We start from the raw sequence: 24,574 nt of genomic DNA, 5'->3' as shown, positions 1-24,574 counted from the left end.
TTATGGCATTTGCCAGTAAGTCTAGTTTGTCAAAGTATTTAAGATGGACACTCTAGGTGTTTATTCTAAGAAGATGTTTTTTCTTCTAGTCCTTAGGCTTTAATTCCAACTGAAAAAGTGATTTATAGAAAAAATATAAAAGCATGAAATAATTAGAAACATAAATAAGCATTCATTAGTTACATTTGTGCCACCATGGATCGAGGTTACTATGTTTATCAGAATTTTAAAAGTTACTTTTTAAACCTGTTTTCAAAACATGTTAACCTTAGAAGATGGAAAGATCTCCCATGTTCTTGAATAGGCAGAATTAATATTGTCAAATTGGCCATACTACCAAAAGTGCTATACAGATTTGATGAAATTCCTATTAAAATTCCAATAACATTCTTCATAGAAATAGAAAAAAAAACAGTCATTAGATTCATTTGGAAAATCAAAGAGGTCCAGAATAGCCAAAGCAATCCTCAGTGAGAAAAGTGAAGAAAGGAGTGAGTATCACAATGCCAGACCTTAAATTATACTACAGAGCTATAGTAATAAAAAACAGCATGATATTGGCACCAAACAGACACCAATGGAACAGAATAGAAGACACAAAGACAAACCCATATAAATAGTTATCTCATACTAGACAAAGGTGCCATAAACATACATTAGGAAAACTGGAAATCCAGGATGTATCAAAATGAAATTAAACCCCTGTCTCTCACCCTGCAAAAAGCTCAAAAGTGGATAAAGGACATAGGTATTAGACCAGAGATCCTGCACCTACTAGAAGAAAAAGTAGGCCCAACTCTTCCATGTTGGCTTAGGAACTGACTTCCTCAATAAGACTCCTAACGTGCAAGAAGTAAAATCAAGAATCAATAAATGAGATGGTATCAAATTAAAACGCTTCTTCACAGCAAAGGAAACAATCAAGAACGTGAAGAGAGAGCCTACAGAATGGGAGAAAAATGTTTGCCACCTGCACCTCAGATAGAGCATTAATCTCCAGGATATATAAAGAACTCAAAAAACTTAACACCAAAAAAAAAAAAAAAAAATCAAACAACCCAATCAATAAATGGGCAAAAGAGGGCTGGGGATATGGCTCAAGTGGTAGCGCGCTCGCCTGGCATGCGTGCGGCCCGGGTTCGATCCTCAGCACCACATACAAAGATGTTGTGTCCGCCGATAACTAAAAAATAAATATTAAAAAACTCTGTCTCTTAAAAAAAAATGGGCAAAAGATCTGAATAGACACTTCACAGAAGAAGAAATACGGTCAATAAATATATGAAAAAATGTTCATTATAGCAATTAAAACTACACTGTAATTTCATCTCTAGTCAGAATGGCAGTTATCAAGAATACAAGTAACAATAAATGTTGGTGAGGATGTGGGGAAAAGGTACACTCATACATTGCTGGTGAGACTTCAAATTGGTGCAACCACTCTGGAAAGCAGTATGGAGATTACTTAGAAAACTTGAAATGGAACCACCATTTGATCCAGTTATCCCTATTCCTCAACATTTATACGTAGAACTTAAAATCAGCATACTATAGTGATATGGCCACATCAATGTTTATAGCAGTTAAATTCACAATAGATAATATGGAACCAACCTGGTTACCCTTCCCATGAATGGAAAAGAAAGTGTGGTACATATACACAGTGAAATATTACTCAGCCATAAAGAAGAATGAAATTATGGTATTTTCCAGTAAATGGATAAGCCAGTTCCCCAAAACTAAAGGCCAAATGTTCTCCCTGATATGCAGATGCTAACACATATTAAGGGTTTAGGAGGGAAGAATAGAAGTTCATTGGGTTAGACAAAGTTGAATGAAGGGATAGGAGGGGGGGAAGTGAATAGAAAAGACAGTAGAATGAATCAGACATAAAACTTTGCAATGTTCATATGAATACAGTATAACTCCATGTCATGTACAGTCACAGGAATGGGAAGTTATATTTCATGTATGTATATGTCAAAATTCATCTACATATAACTAAAAAGAAATAAAAAAATACAAAAAGCATAAGTTAGAATTATATATAATCTAGGCTGGGGATGTGGCTCAAGCGGTAGCGTGCTCACCTAGCATGCGTGCGGCCTGGGTTCGATCCTCAGCACCACATACAAACAAAGATGTTGTGTCCGCCGAAAACTAAAAAATAAATATTAAAATTCTCTCTCTCTCAAAAAAAAAATTATATATAATCACAAACTGTGGTCTCAGTTCCTTTCTAAAATCTAGGATTATATTTAATGATTGCTGGTAGCCATGCGTATTAATTTGAATGTAATATATATGAATCTGGATAAAAATTACCATGTGAAATTATTTTCCTAAATTTACACAATTTAGAAGTATCAGTATATTTTAATAGATAATTGTATTAGGCTGTGTGCAAGCTAGAGTTTTTCTAATATTTTTTAAAAATCAGATATCCTTATACTGATGGCAGTCTTAAACTATTGTTGGTTTTCTTTTCTAGAATTTGGCATATAATTAAGGTAAAATGACAACCTCCTGGAGTGATCGCTTACAGAATGCAGCAGATATGCCTGCTAACATGGATAAGCATGCTCTGAAAAAGTATCGGCGAGAAGCCTATCATCGGTAAGTATTTTTTTGGTTAATCCTCAAACAACTTCATGAAGTGGGCACTCATTATCCTCGTTTTACAGATGACAGAATTAATGTACAAGCAAGTAATTTACCCCAAATCATAGAGCTAGTTTTTGGTTCATATACAAAGTCCAGACTTTGAACTGCTTCGAACTGCCATACTGCTACTTACATCTACTAATGAAATCCTTAAAGAATAGCTGCTAGAAAATTGCACTTAATTTTTTTTTTTTTTTTTTAATTCTGAGAATTGGATACAGGGCCTTGTATATGCTAAGTAAGTATTGTACCTCTGTACTGTATCTGTAGCCCTTCTTAAAATTTTGAGACAGGATTTCTCTAAGTTGTTCAGCTGGCCTTAAAGTTACAATTTTCCTGCCTCAGCCTTCTAAGTAGGATGGGCAGTGATACCTGGCTTTTTTTTTTTCTTTTTGAGATGGGTTCTTAGTATGTTGCCCAGCTGCCCTTGAACTCCTGGGCTCAAATGATCCTCCTGTCTCAGCCTACCTAGTCTGGGACTATAGTGTGTGGGCCTTCACATCCAGCTGAAAGTGAAATTCTTTTTTTGGCACTGGGGAGTGAACTCAGGTGAATCTCCAGGCCCCCCTGCCCCATTTTTTTTAAACATGGACACAATATCTTTCTTTTGTTATTTATTTTCATGTGGTACTAAGGAATCAAACCCAGGGCCTCACAAGCACTCTGCCACTGAGCCACAACCCCAGCTCCACCCCAGCCCTTTTTTGTATTTTATTTAGAGACAGAGTCTCACTGAGTTACTTAGGGCCTCACTAAGTTGCTAAGGCTAGCTTTGAACTTGTGATGCTTCTGCTTTAGTCTCCCAAGCTGCTGAGATTACAGGTGTGTGCCACCATGCCCAGCAAGAAAATATTTATTTGGTATTTTATATATTTATTTTTGGTACTGGTGATTTAACACAGGAACACTTTACCACTGAGCCATATCCCCAACCTTTTTTTTGAGGCAGGGTCTCACTAAGTTGCTTAGGCCCTAGCTGAGTTATTAAGGCTTGTCTTGAAATTGTGATGCTCCTCTCTCAGCCTCCCAAGCTACTGGGATTACAGGCATGTACCACTATGCCCGGTGTGGTATTGTTTTTAAAATTATCTATTAATAGTTGGTTTTACAGCAGGCTGGTGATACTTACCTCATGATACTTACCTCATGGTATCATGGTACATAATTGTGTAGCATTTCTTGGTCTTAGGCTACTTTTATTCCTCAAACTCTGAAAAAGTATAAACATTTCTGGTTTCCATCAAGACTCTAGATCAGTGAGTGGGTATTGATTCTTTTCTGTGTGTGACATGGTGGTGTATGACATGGGAATTAAAGTGAAAAACAGCATTTATGTGTGTCTGTAAATAAAAGACATACACATCGTTATATAGAGGCATTCTATATTTTTTATTCAGTTATTTTCTTAGTTTTATGTTACAAAGTATATATTTGATAGGATGTGACTTTTTTTACAAAAAATATTTTTATTTAGTTGTAGATGGACACAATGACTTTATTTTATTTATTTATTTTTATGTGGTGCTGAAGATCAGACCCAGTGCCTCACACATACTAGGTGAGTGCTCTGCTACTGAGCTACAACCCCAGCCCAAGGTTGTGACATTTTTATCAATGAAAACAAAGAATTATGCAATGAAGAGGGATCACCTAGTAAACATTCTAATTGTATTTAATATACCATAGACTGGATGCTTTTCTGACTCATTTAGAATGGTATTTCCTGAAGTTTAGATGGCCTCTCCACCCTACATTCTTTACATAGTAGGGTGCAGTATGAAACAGTAGAAATAATAGAAGAAGCAGCTTCAATTGAAGTTTTTATAAAATAAAAAATTGGGTTCCAGTCTTTTTAATTTTTAAACTATTCATTCATTCATTCATTCATTTTTGTGGTACTAGGGATAAAACTCCAGGGTGTTTTACCTCTGAGCTACTTCCTCAGCCCTCTTTAGTTTTTGAGACAAGGTTTCCCCAAGTTGCCCAGGTTGTCCTCAAACTTGCAAACCCCCTAGTTTGCTGGGATTATAGGTGTGCACCAGTGTGCCTTGCTTTATTTTTTAAATTGACAAAAATTACATGAATTAATGGTTTAAAAAATGATGTTTTAAAAAATGTATACTCTGTGAAATGGCTAAATAAAACTAACACATACTATCTCACATACTTACCAATTTTGTGTGTGTGTGTGTGGTGAGAACACTTAAAATCTACTCTTACCAATTTTCAGGTATGTAAGACTTTTTATTGACTATAGTTACTGTGTTACAGTACTATAGTTACAGTAGATCTCAAACTTATTCCTCCTAAAAGTATTTGTTTTTTTAAAAATTTTAAATAGAAGTAATTTCGAAGAAATTTATTTTAGTTTTCTAGTTAGGTCCATTTGTATTCTGTTTCTAAGATTTTTTTTAAAGACAATTATTTGAGTTGGTAATTTGCCACTGATTAAATTAGGCAGTCCATGATGAATCTGTACATTGTATGTGATAGTTTCAAATTTTCTTTTAGAAGCAGCTAAATATTCTTAGTTAAGTAAATGAATATCTAACAGCTTTTTTTCTTGATTAATGTTAGTCTTCTAAATTACAATATGGAAATATAATGGTCATGTGTCATTATTAAGAAATTAACCTTCAGAATGTATGACTGTTGTTCCTCCTTCATTTCCTTATTATGGTTGTTCAGTTTTCAAAACTTGAGTGTAATCATCAGGCCAAACCCTTCATTGGAATATGTTTTGCTATATAGTCAGAAGATAGTCTGAGCTGCTTAGTCACCTAAAGGAGGCAGGTTAGAAAATTATTTCTTTAATGGTTCTGTGTTTAACATCTAGAAGCTGGTAGTGGTCAATACAGATCAGAATTTGTATTTACCAAATCCAAGAATGGAAAAATTAGATTTTTCATCAGCTCTTCACATTGACTGTTCCCATGATGCTGAAATCAGGTATTTGATTTTTACTTTTTTAAAGTTCTGATTCTAATACAGCCAGCTTTCTCTAAGGCAGTGAATTGATTTTTTTTTTCCCTTAATGAACATAGCTAATGAATTCAGCAGTGGTTTTTATTATGTTGAGCTGAAATTTGATAAATAATTAGGCTTATGAATTTCTTGCTAACCAGTCTTTTGCCTTATTTTAAAATATATTACGATCACTTTAAACTTTTTAAGACATTTGTATATTTGTGTGAAATTTGTATGTTTATTTGAATTGATTGAAATTTAGGCCTCCAAACTCATAGCAATCTTTATTTAAACCTGTTGAACTATAGTTTCTTCTCAAATTTATTATATGTATTTAAGGAATAAAAGTAAATTTGTTTGTATAAAATAATTTTTGTAATACCTATATACAGATTGATATACTAGTAGATTTAAAAATGTTTATAAAGACTGTTTTTTTAAAACCTCAAATTAATAGCATGTATCAGGTTACATGCAGACAGAAATGCCAGGTCATGAGATAATTTTTGATTTCTTTCTCTCATAAATACTGAAGGAAATACTATTCATATGAATATTGTTCAGTTTTTCTAAAAAAAAAGTTGATACATATTTTGGGGGGGTACAGTGATAATTAGATACATGCATACGATATGCAATGCAATAGGGATAATTAGCATTTGTGTCTTCTTCAACAATTAATTCTTTGTGTTGGGAGCCTTAGCACTCTCTCCTGTAGTCTTTTGTGAAATATATAATAAACTTGTAAACTATAGTCACCCTACTTTGCTATAGAATGCTAGAACTTATTCCTTTTATGTAAGTCTATTTTGGTACCTGTCATCCATCCTCTATACACCCTCCCCCTACCCTTCCTAGCTTCTAGTGACCACTATTCTTCTCTTTCCTTCTATGAGGTCAACATTTTTAGCTTGCACTTGTGAGTGAGAGGGTACAGTATTTATCTTTTTGTGCCTGGTCAGCCATTTAGCTTTTTAATTGTCATCAATAGGCTGACTTAACTGTCATTTTAGTATGATATCAAATATTCAAATAAGTAAATTATTAAAATTTCGGTAGCCATTTTATAAATTGAAAAATCACATGGAAAAACTAGATCCTCAGGAATGCTAGGGAGTCATGTTCTTTCTTTGTTTCTTTATTTTTTTAGTTTTAGGTTGACACAATATCTTTATTTTATATTAATGTGGTGCTGAGGATTGAACCCAGTGCCTCACACATACTAGATGAGCACAAGCACTTTACCTCTGAGCCACAACCCCAGCCCCTCATATTTTTAAAATAATCCACAGATGGAGGATGACCTATTAGAATAAGAGTGAGGTAGAACAGCAAAATATTGTTAATTTTTTTTTGTTACTATATCATTCTACTGCCTTGATTATTGTTTCCACATTCCTAAGGAATGGCAGGTGAAGACTCAGAAACTAATAAGGTTTTTTTGGTGATCAGAATAATCCTATTCTGAGCTGCTGGCGAGATTTGGATTTTTAAAAAAGAGTTATACCAGTGAGAGTAATGGCTAACAATCCAGTTGCTTTTCCTGTTCCCCCACTCCTAAGTTATAGTAATTCTTTGAGTGCTTGTGTATGACAGACAACAATCCTATCATATGTTATTTCTTTTCCATAGATGGAAAATCAGAGTTTACAGATAAGTAATTTATCTCCAGTTCCAGAAAGTGGAGGAATTGGAATTTAAACCTTTTTTCTGGCTCTGTTTCTCTTTCCATTATGTCATATGCTCTTCTGAATAAAGCTGAAAATAATTTTACTTTGAATGTACAGCATGTAATAGTGTTTTAATTATTTGGTGACTAACTTAAACATCTTAATAATTAACAGAAAACTTTATGGTAAGATAATGTTTAAAGAGATAATTAGGTAATGTTTAAAGAGATAAAGGGTTTCTTAAAATTTAAGTAGTATTTCCTTAAGGTGTATATGTTTTGTTTTTAATTTGAATCACCACTAGGATTTATTTGCCATCTGAGTGTTCTTAGACTTTAGCCTACTTGTTTATATTTCTTCTCCTGTTGTTGTGTAATCCCTATGCATTATATTGGTTAGGAGGCAGGAATGTTGCAGATGTTTGTTTTTTTTTTTTTCAAGCTTCAGCTTGCTCTGAGATTTGAAATACATACTTTAGAGCGTTCTTAATTTATCCCCCATATGCCAAAGATATGTAGTTATCTTTTCACATGAGCTGAGAATTTCAGGCAATTGAGTTTTCCCTAAGAGCAGTTAATAAAATTAGAAAAAAATACCTCAGTATGGAAATACTTAGTTTCATCCTGTAATGTGATCAGCACATAAATACTTCCTTTTCTTGTAGTTCACATTGTTCATTTTCTAAGGGAGGAAATAACTAATAATTAAAACATTAAATTATTTTAACACACACACCCCCACCCCCCGGAATAAACTGAAAATGATTGTGACTGACTAGGGCTGTTTGATTCTGTGACACATTGTTTGTGTACTGTTGGAGGGCCTCATTAGGGGGTAAATTTGCTTTTTCTGGGTTTGCCAGTAACAATTACTATTTTTTACAGGAACTTGCCATTTGTATTGTCTCTTTCCTTAACTGGACAGTCTTAAACAGTTCAGACCATTAGTTATTTTTCCTGGTCTTCATTTTTTTTTTTTTTTTTCTATTAGTAGGATTTCAAGTATTTAAAGCTGAGAATATTGGTCACAGAGATATTGCCTTGTTAGGGTTCGGCATTGTGCCCGAATTTGTTGGGCCTCTCAGGGCCTGAGTTCTCTGTGCTCTAACAAATGAGCTACAGTTCTCAAGAGATCAGTGGAGCTTGTTTGTTGATCCTGTATTCTTATTCCGAGGAGGTAGATCTTTAAGAATGTCTAAGGAAGGGTGAGTTTATTTTTCTTTCTCATTTTCTCAGTGAAGAGCTGTCATGTCATCTGAGTGAACTGGAAAATTAATAAGCAATGCTGCCAATCTGAGAATGGGGTGGAGGCAGAGATTGAAAGAAATTCAATCCAAAAGCTTATAAGTGGCTCATGTGTAATCTGTTGTAAAACTATTGCTGTTTTTAGAGACAGCATTGAGGATGGGTAATCTTAATAGGAATTTAGTAAGATAAAAGTACCCTTTTTATCCTATTGTAAGCTCATTTTTGCTTTTTTTTTTTTTAAATGTGTTTTTGAAGCACGGAAGCAGACAGTGGTGGTTTACCTAAGAATTAAGTGAAGTTGAAAAATTCGAAGGCATCTTAAAACAAATTGTTCCTTTAGGAAATGTGAAAGATTGAGTGAAAATCAACCTGATTTTGTTTCTGGGAAGTGTAGGCAAAAAATAATTTAAAGTAGAATTCCCTGTTTCTTTTTACTTGATAATACAAAATAGTTCTGTAAGGTATTTATATAATTTTATCTTGTGAGTCTGAATTATTATGATTTTCCTTTTTTGACCACTATAATAAGTTAATGAATTCATACTGTAGATTATTTCATGTCTAGGATTAAAGCACAACTAGACCTGGTTAATTTTAGAGAGACATTCTCTTTGGTTAAGTAGGACAGAAATATCTCAAAGGAATTTTTAAAATTACAGTAAAATTTTAATTTTTATTTTGTCAGAGCTTTTCTTTCTCTGGTTCTTTTGTTGTGTAAGAAGTTCTGAAATGGTTCCAGAGCTTATGATTTATTTTAATCAAATAATGTATTGATTATGGGCAAATAAAACTGGCCCACTTTTACTGCTTATTATCGAATAGGAGAACAATCAAGGTATTCATAATTTTGTATTATTATTAGACATCTCAACAATTTTGTGGCTTCTCAAATTATGAAAGGACTGTATAATTTTGGTTTTTATGTTTTTAAGAACTGGTTATGAATCTATAGTTGCTAAATAGTTTTTATGATAGGAATTGTCACAGATGCTGCATAGGAATTGTCACAGATGCTGCATATTTGTCAGTCTTGTATATATGGTTGTTTGTAAAGCTAATTTATAGATTTAAGATGAACTATATTTTGCAATGAAGTTAAAATTCCTGGGAAGTAATTAGTGCTAATTTTACAGTATAGTAAATAAAGTATGTCAAAATTGTGTTGTTAGATCTGTAGAAACCAAAAGATACTAAAAAGGCTGAGATATTCTTTTATCTGTAGGGTCCCATTGGCAATTCCTTTATTATCTGAATAATCATCAAGTACATTTGAAGTACATGGATTATATAAATGAAATCAAGTAACTTTAATTCTTTAGACTAGGGGCTGGGGATATAGCTCAGTTTGTAGTGTGTGCTTGCCTTGTATGCACAAGGCCCTGGGTTTGATCCCCAGCACCACGTACCAAAAAAAAAAAAAAGAAGAAGAAGAAGAAAAGTGAATGAATAAATTTTGTGCTATGGGATGAAAAGAATTTTTACCTTTACTGTTTTTAAATGTGTGACATTTTGTAGTCTTATTGTTTCATATCTATGAGATTCCTTCAAAGTAATAGGAAGAGATTGTTACTAGAGTTAAGTCACCAAGGACTATACAGGCATGTCTTGCATAATTATGTTTTGGTCATTGACAGACTACATATCTGATAGTGGTCCCACAAGATGATAGTGATGTTGTAGTCATCATAAGACCCAATGCTTTACTCAGTTTTTTTTTTTTGTGAAGCTGGAATAGATTAACCAACTTTGATGCCCATAAAATATAGCATATATAATTATGTGCAGTACATAATACTTGGTAATGATAATAAGCAATTATAATACTGGTTTATATGAATGTGATGGTGCATGCCTGTAATTCCAGCTACTAGGGAGGCTAATATAGGATGACTGCATGTTTGAGGGCCAGCCTTGTGAATTTATTAAGACCTTGTATCAAAAATAAAGAAGGACTGGGGATGTAGCTCATGGTAGAGTGCTTACCTAGTATGTATAAGGCCCTTGAGGATTCCCAGTATTGAAAGGAAAAAAAAAAGTGACATGATTGGTGATTGACCTGTATCATCTAGATTTGTGTAAGTATATTCTATGATGTTCACATGATGGTGAGATCATCTAATGTTTCTCAGACTATGTCCCATTGTCAAGTGGTGCAGAACTTTACTTGAGCCTTATGTAAACCTAGTATTAGTGAAAAGATAGACATAAAGATCATGGAACCAAATATGGAGATGTATATACACACACACACGCATATGCTTTTTTCAGCAGTGAAGCTAAGGCAGTTTAGTAGTAAGATATTAGTGTTTTAAACAATCCCTACATAAAAATAACACAAATGGATCATAGACCTAAATGTCATCTTTGTCACCTTGAATTTGGTTAAGATTTTTTAGATAAAGCATCTAAAAGACAAAATTGATAAGTTGAGTTGGCTTTCATAAACGAATAAAAATGTTACTTTGAAAAGACACTAAAAAGGAAAGTAAAAGGCAAATCACAGTCCTGGAGAAAATATTCTTAATATTTTGAGAGGAAAAAATATATAAAATATAATTTGGGGTGGCTACTGGGGATTGAACCTAGGGGTACTTAACCATTGAGCCACATCTCCAGTCATTTTTATTTTAATTTTGAGACAGGGTCTCATTAAGTTGGTGAGGCTTGCTAAGTTGCTGATCTTGAACTTGAGATCCTCCTGCCTCAGCCTCCCCAGTCACCGGGATCACAGGTGTGCACCACCATACCCAGCATGTGTGCACGTGTGCGAGCGCGCTCTCTCTCTCTCTCTCTCTCTATTTATCTATATTTTTTTGATAAAGGTCTTTTATCCAAAATATATGAAGAACTCTTATTATAACATAATAATAAGACAACCAGTTTAAAATGGCAAAAATATTTGAATAGCTATTTTCTTTTTTTGGGTGACAGGGATGCTTGACCACTGAGCCACATCCTCAGGCCTTTTTATTTTTTATTTTGAGACAGTTTTACTAAGTTGCTTAGGGCGTTAATAAGTTACTGAGACGAACTTTGAACTTGAAATTCTCCTGCCTCAGCATGGCTTCTAGCTTGAATAGATATTTCACAAAAGAAGGTTTGGTAAATACATTAGCACTAAAAAAGTACTCTTATCATTAGTCATCAGGGAAACAGATAAAAATTACAATGAGATACCACCACCACATGCATTAGAATAATTAAAATTAAAAACACTGACTGTGGTGGGTGGGGAAACTCTTGCCTAGCCTGTATGAAGACTTGGGTTCCATCTCCAGCATTGCAAAAAAAAAAAAAAAGAAAAAGAAGAAAAAAGAAAAAGAAAAATAATAAAAATAGATGGATGTGGTGGCACATGCCTATAACCCAGTGACTTGGGAGGCTGAGGCAGGAGTATCACAAATTTGAGGCCAGCCTCAACAACTTATCAAGACCCTTTGCAGCTTAGTTAGATCCTGTCTCAAAATAAGAAAATAAAAGGTACTGGGATGTATGTAGCTCAGTGGTAAAAGCACCTTGGGTTCAATCCCTAGTATCCTCCAAAATTAATAAAAATTAAATAAACCCATTCTGATAGTGTGAAGCATCAGGAATTTCCATGCATTGGTATGGAGAATGCAAAGACTTTGGGCAGTGGTGTTTTTTTTGCATTTAAAAAAATATATATATATATATTTTTAGTTATAGATGGGAACAATATCTGTATTTTTTTTAACTTATTTTTATGTGGTTCTAAGGATTGAACCCAGGGCCTCAACATGTGCAAGGCAAGTGCTTACCCTGAGCTACAACCCCAGCCCTTGGCAGTATTTTTTTTTTTTTATGTTTTTTAGTTGGACACAATACCTTTCTGTATTTATTTATTTATATGGTGCTGAGGTTCCAACCCAGTGCCTCACAAGTGATAGGTGAGTGCTCTACCACTGAGCTACAGCCCCGGCCCTTGGCAGTATTTTTTAAGTTAAATATACACTTACTCTATATGACCCGAGGGTTCTTCTATTGTATATTTACCCAAGAGAAATGAAGGCATATGTCCACAATGATTGTGATTATTCGTAGCAGCATTATTTATAATTGTCAAAACCTGGAAGCAATCCAAATGTCTATTAACTGGGTAGATAAACAAATTATGGTGTGTGTGTGTGTGTGTGTGTGTGTGTGTACAGAAATGTATATGCATATACATGTAGACACTACCTACGTACATAAACATAGTGGAATACTCAGAATTATGATACATGCAGCAATATGGATGAATCTCACAAGTACTAATGCTAAGTAAAAAAAAAAAGACATATAAGTACATAATGTTTGAGTCCATTTACATGAATACTATAGTGACAGGAGGCAGAAATCGAGTCAGGCATGATGGTGCACACCTATAATCTCAGCATTTTGGGAGATTGAGGCATAAAGACCACAAGTTCAAGGCCAACCTGGATAAATTAACAAGAACCCATCTCAAAAGAAAAATTTTTACCAGAGGGCCAGGGAATGTAGCTTAGTGGTAGCGCTCCTGAACATCTCCTGTACTAGAGGTGTGTGATGGGGAAGCAGAGATTAATAGTTCCTTAGGACCGGGGATTGGAGGCCTTATCACATAAAGACATGAAAGAATTTTTAGGATCGAAGGAAATATTCTACATGTTGATTGTGGTAGTTGTTACATGAATGTATACTTTTGTCGAAACTCACCAAACTTTACTGGTCAAATCAATGAATTTTATTTATTTGACTCATTAATTTTTATCTTTATTTTTTTCTGCAGTAGGGTCTCACTGTGTTGCCTAGTCTGACTTCACACTCCTGGGCTCAAACAAATCTCCTATCTCAGCCTCCTGAGTAGTTGGTATTGCGGGTGTATGCCACCTTGTCCGGCTATTTTTATTTATTTTAATGGGCAGATTATGACTTAATAAAGTTAATAAGGGAATAAGACTTCAGGAGTTCTTCAATTTACTGACTTAAATAAAAAGTTTGATTATTCATCATGCAAGTGAATATCTTTGGGAAAATATGGGCACTCCTAGGGTGTGTAATGTGGTATGCAACATTCAATCAATGTCGTAATTCAACTAATCTAGAGTTTTTAGAAATATTTTTGTGTGCATTGTGGGGACCAAAGCCAGGGCCATGTATATGCTAGGCAAGTGCTCTACTACAAGGATATATCTCTAGCCCTAGAATGTTTTTTTTTAAATACACATGCTATCTAGGCATCTGGGTGTCACTTATTAGCTAAATGCTTGGCTTCCATTGCCCAACAACCTTTTTTTTTTTTTTTTTTTTTTTTTTTTTTAAAGAGAGAGTGAGAGAGGGGGGAGAGAGAATTTTTTTAATATTTATTATTTTTTAGTTCTCGGCGGACACAACATCTTTGTTGGTATGTGGTGCTGAGTATCGAACCCGGGCCGCACACATGCCAGGCGAGCGCGCTACCGCTTGAGCCACATCCCCAGCCCCCTAGAATGTTTTTATTAATAGAGCTGATGTTCTTTTGGTAAAAGGCCAAAATGAATTTTATTATTATTTTTATTTTAAATTCTAGGTTTTAACATTTCTACTATTGTAGGCATGCAGCGTACTTGTTAATTTGGGTGTATGCTTACATGGATAATTATATATCCTTTAATTTCTGTCACACAAAATTCAATCTTATGCTACAGTTAATAAATTATCCTCTATACACTAGTCTTTCACAAATTGAAGGAAAAAAAAGTGAGAAATAGTGGAAAATGGGGAAAAGTGATTAGAAAATTCTATATTTAGTTAGACTGAGGTTTTAGAATAGTAAACATTTTCAGATGTTCTGATATCATCTCTAGTTTATCCCTTAATGTGTGTATTAGTTCTTATTTGTTAGTCTTCTGTTTAATTTTTTTCATTTCATTTTATTTTGTTTAGTACCAGGGTTTGAATCCAGTGAGGCTCTACCACTGAACTATATCCCAGCCTTTTAAAAAAAAAATTTGAGTCAGGGTCTCACTAAGTTGCCTAGGATGGCCTTGAATTTGCAATCCTCCTGCCTCAGTCTCCCAAATAGCTGAACTGAATAGCATGTACCATTGTACCTGGCTAGTCTCTTATTCACTATCATCCTGTTTCCATTAGGACAATTTCTTCATTTGGAATGAATAAATTTTAATTTTAATTGAACCCAGAGGTGCTTTACTATTTTTTTTTTTTTTAATATGCCAACCCTTTTTATTTTGAGACCAGGTCTCATTAAGTTGCTGAGACTGGCCTTGAATTTTAATCCTCCTGTGTTGCTGGTATTATAAGTGTATACCACCACACCCAGCTCTTCTTTCTTTCTTTTCTTTTCTAAGTATACCAGAGTTTTATTTAACTGAATACTGCTTAAAGTAAGTGAATTGGGAATTATAAATCTATTGACTATATTGAGATAAAACTTTTAACAATATCACTGTTGTTCTTGTATTCCCAGATATGAATAAATATCCTTTTCCCTAATTAATACAAAGGAATGTAAAATATTTTTAAAGTTCTAAAATGAGCCCTCTTATAAACCATCATAAAGTTCTTTCTTTCTTTTTTTTTTTTTAAAGATAGTGTGAGAGAGGAGAGAGAGAGAGAGAGAGAGAGAGAGAGAATTTTTTAATATTTATTGTTTAGTTATCGGCAGACACAACATCTTTATTTGTATGTGGTGCTGAGGATCGAACAACCCGGGCCGCACGCATGCCAGGCGAGCGCACTACCGCTTGAGCCACATCCCCAGCCCCAGGTTCTTTCTTTTTTGATTCTTTCATAGTAGAGATTGCATGAGCTGTCTATCACTAAGCTACATCCCTAATCCTTTACTCCCTCCCTTCCTTTTTCCTCCCTTCCTTTTCTCTTTCTTTTCTTCCTTCCCTTTCCTTTCTTTCTTTCCTTTTTCCTTTTTCTCTTTATTTCTCTCCCTCTCATCCTTCCTTTCTTTCTTTCCCGCCTGCCTGCCTGCCTGCCTGCCTGCCAGCCTGCCTTCCTGTTTTGCTAAATTCCCCAGACTAACCATGAAATTTTGATCTGCCTGCCTTGGCCTACTGAGTCCCTGATATTACAGGCACGTGCCAAAGGTACTCAGCATATTTTATCTTTTTTTTTTTAATATTTTTTTTGTAGTTGTACACAATACCTTTATTTATTTATTTTTATGTGGTGCTGAGGATCGAACCCAGGGCCTTGCACGTGTGAGGCGAGTGCTCTCCCGCTGAGCCAAAACCCCAGCCCATATTTTATCATTTTTAAAGCTACACATTGTTTCCATACTTAAACATCTCTGAAATTGGGTTGTGTCTAGCAATATACCATATAGAATTCAAGCTGAATTCTTCTTGACAGGATTTACTTTTGCTTCTTTCAGTCATTTGAAATAGTGTCAGTTTTCCTGGTAGTGTAAATTCAGACCACAATGTACAAGAGATACCTGTTCAAATTCTTGGAAGTTTTTCCTGCTACCTGGGATTCAGTGTCAAGGCTGAGATGTATGCATTTCTTTGTGGACTTCTTCTGTGTTGCAGATGTATTTCAATTTTATCCCTGTCTTTGATATAATAGCTTTATGTGGAATCTCCTACTAATGCTTGGTGACTTTTCTTGGTTACTTTGCCCCCTTATTTATATACAGCATGGGTAAGTTTTAGAGTTGTTGGCATCTTTCATCTAAATTATCTTAAATTTTGTTCTATATATGCTTTCATACTGACTTTTCTCTGGAACTTTTAAATATGAGTAAAATGGGTATAATTAGTTCATGTTTTATCTTATAAATGATGATTGTTGTTCAGACTTTAAAAGCATAGGCTGCTGTTCTCCTGGCTCCCACTGTACAAAATCGCCTTTGAGGATGTTCTTCAGAGAAAAAGTTAAATTAGTAAGAAGTTACTGTCTAGAATTAATGAAAATAAAACAAATGCAACTAAATTATTTGTTTTTATAATCTCTTCCAAATTCTCTAGTGTTTTTATACCTATAGTATTTAAGCTTTCAACTTTTTTTCGTGGGGGGCAGGTACTGGGGATTGAACTCCAGGACACTGGACCACTGAGCCACATCCCCAGCTCTATTTTATATTTTATTTAGAAACAGGGTCTCAATGAGTTGCTTAGAGCCTCACCTTTTCTAAGGCTGGCATTGAACTCAAGATCCTCCTTCCTTAGCCTCCCGAGCCACTCAGATTACAGGTATGCGCCACTGCACCTGACTTAAACTTTCAATTTTATTTATTTAAAAAAATTTTTTTAGTTGTAGAAGGACACAGTACTTTTATTTTTATTTATTTTTATATGGTGCTGAGGATCAAACCCAGTGCCTCACACATTCTAGGCAAGCGCTCTACTATTATGCCACAATCCCAGCTCCTAAACTTTGAATCTTTAAGAATCCATTTTATGAAGTTCTTACCTAGAACATTTTTTAGATTACCAAGCATATTTTTTATATACATTAATTTAATTTATTTATTTATATGTGGTGCTGAGGATCGAACAGGGCCTCATACATGCTAGACGAGTGCTCTACCGCTGAGCCACAACCCCAGCCCCCCAGGCATATTTTTTAAAGATTTTTTTTAAATTTATAGATGGATACATATCTTTGTTTTGTTTTATTTTTATGTGGTGCTGAGGATTCAACTCAGTGCCTCACATGTGTGAGGCAAGTGCTCTGAGCCACAACTCCAGCCCCCAAGCATATTTTTTACTGAAGGATGAAGACATAATGGCAGACCAAGGTTTATTAAGTTTTTTAAATAGCATTTTTATTGAGATACAATCACATACCATTCCATTTATCCTTTTAAAGTGTGTAATTCAGTGGTTTTAGTATATTCAGAGTTGTGCATTCAGTACTACTAATTTTAAAACATTTTCATGATCAAGGAACCCATTAGCAGACACTTTCCATTCTCTCCTCCCCACTGCCTCTAGCAAACACTGCTATTGTTCAGTTTAAGAATTTTTAGTTCAGGGTTGGGGATATAGCTCAGTTGGTAGAGTACTTGCCATGCTTGCACTAGGCCCTGGGTTCAATCCTTAGCAACACACACACACACACACACCAAAAAAAAAGAGTTTTTAGTTTAGTTACATATTGTGTTTGCTATTTGCAAGACCTTTCTATTAGGTGTTGGATAGGCTATAAATCTTAGTCTCAGAGCTTAAAATTTAGTAAGTTATAAGAGAACTACTTGCATATTTTATGTATGTGACAAAATATACCAAATGCCAAAATAAAGAATTTTTAATATTCAAACCTCTCATTTGGATCACAGCTTTACAGAATTTTAGTTGTTGATGAAATCTTTTTCATTAAGTAGAAAAGTAATCTGAGACCCAGAGGCATTTTTGTTCACATAGCTATGTGGCATAGCCAAAATAGTTTTTTGAAGAAATTACTATAGATACAATAATAGAGATGAATAATGAGAGAGATAACTGAGGTGGACACTTCAGGAATAGTGAACAGCATAAACAAAGCTCAGAACATATTTAGGAAGTAGTAAATAGTTTGCTTTATTAGAACAAAAGGTGTATGAAAGTGTAGCAGTATAAAATCAAGTTGATTTTGTCCAAGGGGCAAATGATTTGGAATTTCTTGAAGATCCAAGAATTTATACTTTCTTAATTGGATCTGTGTTAGCAATGACTAAAGATTATTAAGTAGGAGAGTGGTGTCATTAGAGCTAAGCTTTAGGACAGTGTTTCTCAAGCTTATCTATGATAAGAGGACCAGTTTTTAAAAATATTTTCCATTTTGTTTCAAATTGGTAACATTTATAAAATATAATAAAAATGAGTTATTAGAAAAATGAAGAAACAGGGTTAGGGATGTGCTTCAGTTGTAGAGTGCTTGACTAGCATGCACAAGGCCCTGGATTTGATCCCCAGCATCATGCAAAAAAAGAAAAATGGGGGGCTGGGGCTGTAGCTCAGTGGTAGAGTGTTTGCCTTGCACGTGTGAGGCACTAGGTTTGATCCCCAGCCCCATATAAAAATAAATAAAATAAAGGCATGCTGTCCATTGATAACTACAAAAACAAATAAAAAAAGAATGAAAAAACATAAAATGTAAACTTATACTTTGTATTATTATATTTGTTACCAGACCCAAGTCTAGCTGCTTGCTGCACATCAGGCCCTTTAAGTTAAGAGACAACTTGAAAGAGACTGAAAACCTGACTCATCAAAACCTGGCTCAAAGTCATACTTGAGGGGGAAGCTGATTTAGCAGTAGTTTATTTATTTTATTTTATTTTATTTTTTTGAGAATTTTAATATTTATTTTTTAGTTATCTGCAGACACAACATCTTTGTTGGTATGTGGTGCTGAGGATCGAACCGGGCCGCACGCATGCCAGGCAAGCGCGCCACCGCTTGAGCCACGCCCCAGCCCCCAGCCCCCAGCCCCCAGCCCCCAGCCCCCAGCCCCCAGCCCCCAGCCCCCAGCCCCCAGCCCCCAGCCCCCAGCCCCCAGCCCCCAGAGCAGTAGTTTATATAGGTAGTTAATGGGTGTTCTCAGGCTGGTGGGTGCCTTCTCAATAGCAGGTGGGCCTTATAGTGCACTTCTGAACCTTATCACCTAGTCTTGAGATTCTTTTCTGTTTTGCAAATCTCAAGAACGAAGATCATTATTTCCTCATCCATACCCCTTCTTTCCTTCCTTTTTTTTTTTTTTTTTTTTTTTTGTCTTTTAGAGAATGAGTCTGAGTAAGTTGCCCAGGCTGGGTTGAAATTTGAGATCCTCCTGCTATGGCTTTTTTTTTTTTTTTTTTTTTTTTTTGCGGGGGGGGGGGGTAGGGGGTTGGTAGGAGGAGTGTATGGGGAATTGAACTCAGAAGCACTTTACCACTGATCCACCTTCCTTTGGTGTTTTTTTTGTTGTTGTTGTTGTTGTTTTTTTGTTTGAGATAGGATCTTGCTAAACTGCTTAGGGCCTCACTAGGTTGCTGAGGGTGGCTTTGAACTTGTGATCCTGTTGCCTCAGCCTCCCAAGCTGCTGGGATTACAGGTGTGTGCCACCACGCCTGGCTCTGCTTCATTTTCTTGATTAGCTGGGATTATAAGTGTGTGCCAGTACATCCATTTCACTGGGCTTTTCTTGTCACTCATTTGTTTGCCTGAATACAGTTATTACACAATGGACGGACTAGAGGGTATAGCTGCCTCATTTGATTGACAAATTCATGATAATGAAAGAAAACATACTTTACCTGATTATTATGAAGGCAAGGGTCAGGTGAGGTTACCTAGGAAATAGGGGATCTGGTCTTAATGCTTGGTTTTATGTTGTATAAATTTCTCCTACGCTGGATATTTTCAGCTTTCCCTATGTCTTCACAGTGATTCTTCTGGGCTTTTTTGTTTTGATTTTGAGTTTTTGTTTATGGTGCTGGAGACTGAACACAGGGCCTTGCACATACTAGGCAAATATTGAGCTATAAAAATTTCTAAATACTTTGCAATTTCTGTATATATCATGTCATGTATTAATGACTAATATTCATAGACCAGCATTAGTGTGTAGTCCACATTCTGAATAGCACTACTTCAAAGCAGTTAACTTAGTGTTCATGTGAAGGCAGAGCAATTGGAACATGATTCCTGAAGAAATAATTATGAGCTCTACAATTATCAATTTAAGTAGAATGGAAGATCTGGATTCCAGAGATATTTGGAAATTTAAATGAAGGCATATGAGATAATTGGATGTGGTTTTAAGATTGAGTTGGAAAATGGGAACTATTCTGTATTTCTCCTTAAACTGTAGGTTGAGGAGAAAGGTACTAAATTAGGTTTTCAGCAAAAATCCATATTGTGGTGTTCTGTTAAGTAAAAATACACACATATATTTATTGGTTCATAATTTTAGCTTGCCAACTCAAAATGCACTTTTATTACCTTTTTTAAACTTTTCTTTTCTTGATTGTAGAAGAGTTTGAATGTATAATGACACAAACCCATAATGAAAACAGATGGTCAAGAAGATTTTATACTTGAACTCTTTTAGTTTCATTTGTTCTTGCAGTAACTGTTGTTGGGCACTTGGCCAGGAAATTGTGACTCTTAAGCAAGGGGAGGAGTTACAGATAAAGTTCACATTGCCAAAGAAATTCTATTCCAAATGGATTTGTGTGGAGCAACAGTGATATCCAGTGACAAGTTAAATTAGACACAGAGGTGTTTTCTCCAACACTCAGAAGATACATGCCATTAAGGGGCCTTGTTCAGACTAAACAGTCTTTCTGAAGTTAGGTTAAAATCACACAAAAAAATTATACTAGGTCTTAAGAAGAATTTTGTTATGTGACTTCAAGAACTACTGACTCAGATAGTTTCACAGTTTGCAAAACGGCAACCAGTGACAGATGAGGTAATTCTGCTTGAATTGTGAGTTAAATCTCGAAACCATTAAGAATTTGCTATTTACAGAATTTCATATATAGTAAATTGCATGTTCATGTTTAATGTGAGACTATTAGATCCCTTCTTTTTAAAGTACATTGTGTTAATCATTTTATTTATGATGGTTAATATCTATATTTACATCTTCAAATTTTATGCTTTACTGCAGTGGGATATTGTAATAAATGTCGTTATATTTTCCTTTGTATTAAAGTCTGTGTTCAGTTTTATAGTATTCCTGTCTCCTAGAGATGTTTCTCTTGTTATTGGTCAAATCTACAACTGGCAAATGACTTAGCTTGTAGGAATTTCTGGCTAGTAATTGTGTTTTATGGTTGGATGCTTAGTTTAGTCATGCTTTCTAGAGTGACAGTTTTGTTCTTTGAAGGTAAATTTGGAAAATTAATTTCACAAATATGTGCAGATTCCTAAACATAAGAGTGGAGTATGTTCCACTGATGAATAATTTAGAAGAGTGATTTGGTAAATGCATAGCAGAGGTACATAGTCAAGGTCCTGGTACCAATAGAAATTTTTGGATTCCCTAAGCAGATAAATCTTTTTGTTTTGAAGTATATAGTAGGGCAGTAAGCCTAGTCTTTTAGTTGATAAATATGCCTTTTCGTTGATATAGCACCCAACATCTTTTTTTTTTTTTTAAATCTTAGTGAAGAGTAGTTATTATTTTAAGGCCAAGAGATTAGTTTCTTTTGAAGATTATATCCTAGGGACATACTATTTCAGGTTTAAGGCTGTCTCTATGCTAAAGTCAATTCTTTCAGCAGTTGGGTGTATGTTATCTTTATAAACCTTAACCATGTATAGGCAATAACTATATTTGACTTACAGAAGTTCACTATACTGCAGCTGTTCCATTTTGTTATTATAGCTTTGCTTATGCACTTTAAGTATTCATCACATATTGTTCCTTCCTCCATGTTTAATAGCTTAAGTTAGACAAAAAAAAAAAAAAAAAAAGAAGTAGTTAAAATGTATGGGAAATTTTCCTTTTGTTTCATAAGCATAATAATAGAAACAGATAGGTTGTGGGGGAGAGAGGAGTGATTGTTGCTTTTTTAATTTAAGTTCACAGAACTGCTTCTGTGAGTTAGGGTACTTGTTTTGAATGAAAAGGTAAAGGATATTTGGTGGAAGATCATAGAAAAATGTCTTATTTACTACTTTGAAGCACTTATAATGTCTTCCCTAGCTCTGGTTTCCTCCTAAAGGACAGCTTCTATGGTATATGTCACAAAATGGTACCTGCTTTGTAGCAGACATTCAATAAGTGTATATATAATTGAATACTTAACATGATTAGTTAAATCAAAGAGGAATGATGTAATTTTTGTGGGTACTTAACATAATTATTTTGGTAAAAACACATTTTCATATTCTTGAGATGTCATTCCCAGAGTTTATATGGTTAATAAATGTTCACTGTGATCTTTATCTCTCTAAATATATGCTTACGTATATTTTTACGTGTGTATTTTTATGTTATATAAGTATATTTTATATTTGATAGGTTTTTCATGGTAATATAGGTTTAATCTCTCTTCTCAATAATAAATAAACTGGTAAGCCACTTTGCTGGTACTGTTAATAGTTTCTTTATGCCTTTAGCACTGATTGACATTAGCAGAATTTCTTTTTTTCTTATGATTTTAGTTGAGCCTGAAACCAGCTCTAGCATATTTCAGAATCAAAGTTATTTATTTTATTATATATTTTTACATCTCTTTCTCTTGGATTTTATCATGAGGAAGAAAAATCTTTCCAAATCCAATCCTGTTTGTATTCCCATCGAATATTTTAGGCATGTCAGCTGTTAGGGCTCTGATTAAGGTTGTGATCCAGTTGGCCCCTTTGACTGAATTGTGTGTGAGTCTTTTGAAAAGCCTAAGTAATCTTCAGTAGTAGTGTGTAGTTTCTAGAGTTAGAACCACTAGTTTGTCTTTTACTCTTGTTATTTTTTTAAAAGGATTTGTGTAACTGGGAAAAGTTGATAATAAAGTTGAAAAAAAGCAGTAAAAGCAATGTGAAGTTTAATAAAGTGGTAGAGGAATCATGGTGATTATTTTTTACTTGGGGAATGTTTTTTTCAAAAGGAGGTATCATTTATTCTCTAGTTCCTTTCATTTTTCTGCTATCAACTACTGTTTTTCTCCACCTCCTATCCATAACTAACCCAAGGTAAAATAAATATTGATTTTTCCAAAAGACCAGGTTTTCTTAGGGAAAGTATAAATATTTTGTGTAACTTCTTTTTTAGGAACTAACAGTTTTATAAAGTTAATCTATAGTGCACAGAAGTTATATGTATGAGATAGCTAATCACTTTATATTTTTCAGAGAAAAAAAGAGATGATTGTTCTGAGTTCAGGTGGTGATTTTAAGTACTCAAACTATATTAAGCAAATATTTAAAAATTTCTTCATTTAAAGTTGGCACATACATTTTGAGATGAGAAAGAAAGTTTTAAAATTTAAAATAGTAAATATTTAGTTAGTAAAGAGGTTTTATTTGTTTTGGTGGTAGTGGAGATTGAACCCTAGCACATGCTAGGCAGGTGCTAAACCACTTAGTTATAGCTTCATCCCTTCTACCAAAGGAAAAAAATATCTATCTATCTATCTATCTATATATATATATATTTTTTTTTTTTTTTTTTGAGACTAGGTCTCCATAAGTTGTCCTGGCTGTCCTTGAACTTATGATTCTCTTGCTGCAATGTCCTGAATAGCTAGCATTATAGATGTGCCACCACTTCTGGCTTTTATTTTTTTCTTTTCGTTTTCTTTTTTGAAACACTGTCTTGTTATGCTGCCAAGGCTGACCGCAAACTTTTTATAAAGGAGGTATCATTTAGTCCTGGGTTGGACTACAGGTGCTGCCACTGTGTCCAGCTAGTGAAGTTTTTAAAAGAAGTCATTAGCTAAATCAGTGGTTTCTAAACTCTCTGATGTATCAGTTAAAAGATGAAGCATTCATTCCTGTATGTGCATATTTATAAGTTATCTATACTACTATCTTTATTTTTATATAATATAAAAGAAATGAGACATTTTAAAGTTATAAGTAAATGTCAGTAGAAGATCTTATATTTTCTTATTTTATCTCAGTGGTGTCTTTTTCATTCCCTGGTGCAGTTACTACTCTTTGGAGATTATTGATCTAAATTGTAATGGGGAGCATAGCCCAGATAGCTTTAAATATTTTTTACAATTTCCACAAATAATAATGATTTTGACAAACACGGAAGTTGATTTGTGTCAGTCTTATTTCTCACAGGTACTTATGAAATGAAGGCAAAAAAAAAATGTTTGGTAATAAGAGAGGATAAACCATCCAGTTTTAATCTTGGCCATTAATTTGGAGATCAGATGGACTAGGCTAGGGTATCTTATTTTCAAAGACAATTAAAACGTGCCCCCAAAGACAATCATGGTGATATCTGTTATACTAGGATATGTCTACTTTCCCCCATATCTTCACATTCTTGTGGATTTTGAGGTTTTTTTTTTTTGAACCCAGGGCCTTGCACATGGTAAGCAAACGCTGTACCACTAAGCTATGTCCCTAGCCCTGTCGTTCTGAAATTTGAATTTATTTCATT

The 24,574-nt window shown here is 34.4% G+C and overlaps 1 protein-coding gene across 1 annotated transcript in view; it reads left to right on the top strand.

Annotated features, from left to right (window-relative positions):
- The window catches only part of NT5C2 (5'-nucleotidase, cytosolic II), an 85,318-nt gene that overhangs the window by 14,383 nt on the left and 46,361 nt on the right, over nt 1-24,574 (top strand). Inside the window, 1 exon segment of the mRNA XM_081267397.1 lies at nt 2,492-2,616. Coding sequence (XP_081123523.1) covers nt 2,516-2,616 — 101 coding nt within the window. The 5' untranslated portion in view covers nt 2,492-2,515.

Source organism: Spermophilus citellus, assembly GCF_964194105.1.
Source record: "Spermophilus citellus genome assembly, chromosome: 15".
In the NCBI taxonomy this organism is placed as follows: Eukaryota; Metazoa; Chordata; class Mammalia; order Rodentia; family Sciuridae; genus Spermophilus; species Spermophilus citellus.
Note: the sequence above shows the minus strand (reverse complement) of the source record. Positions and strands in the feature narration are given on the sequence as shown.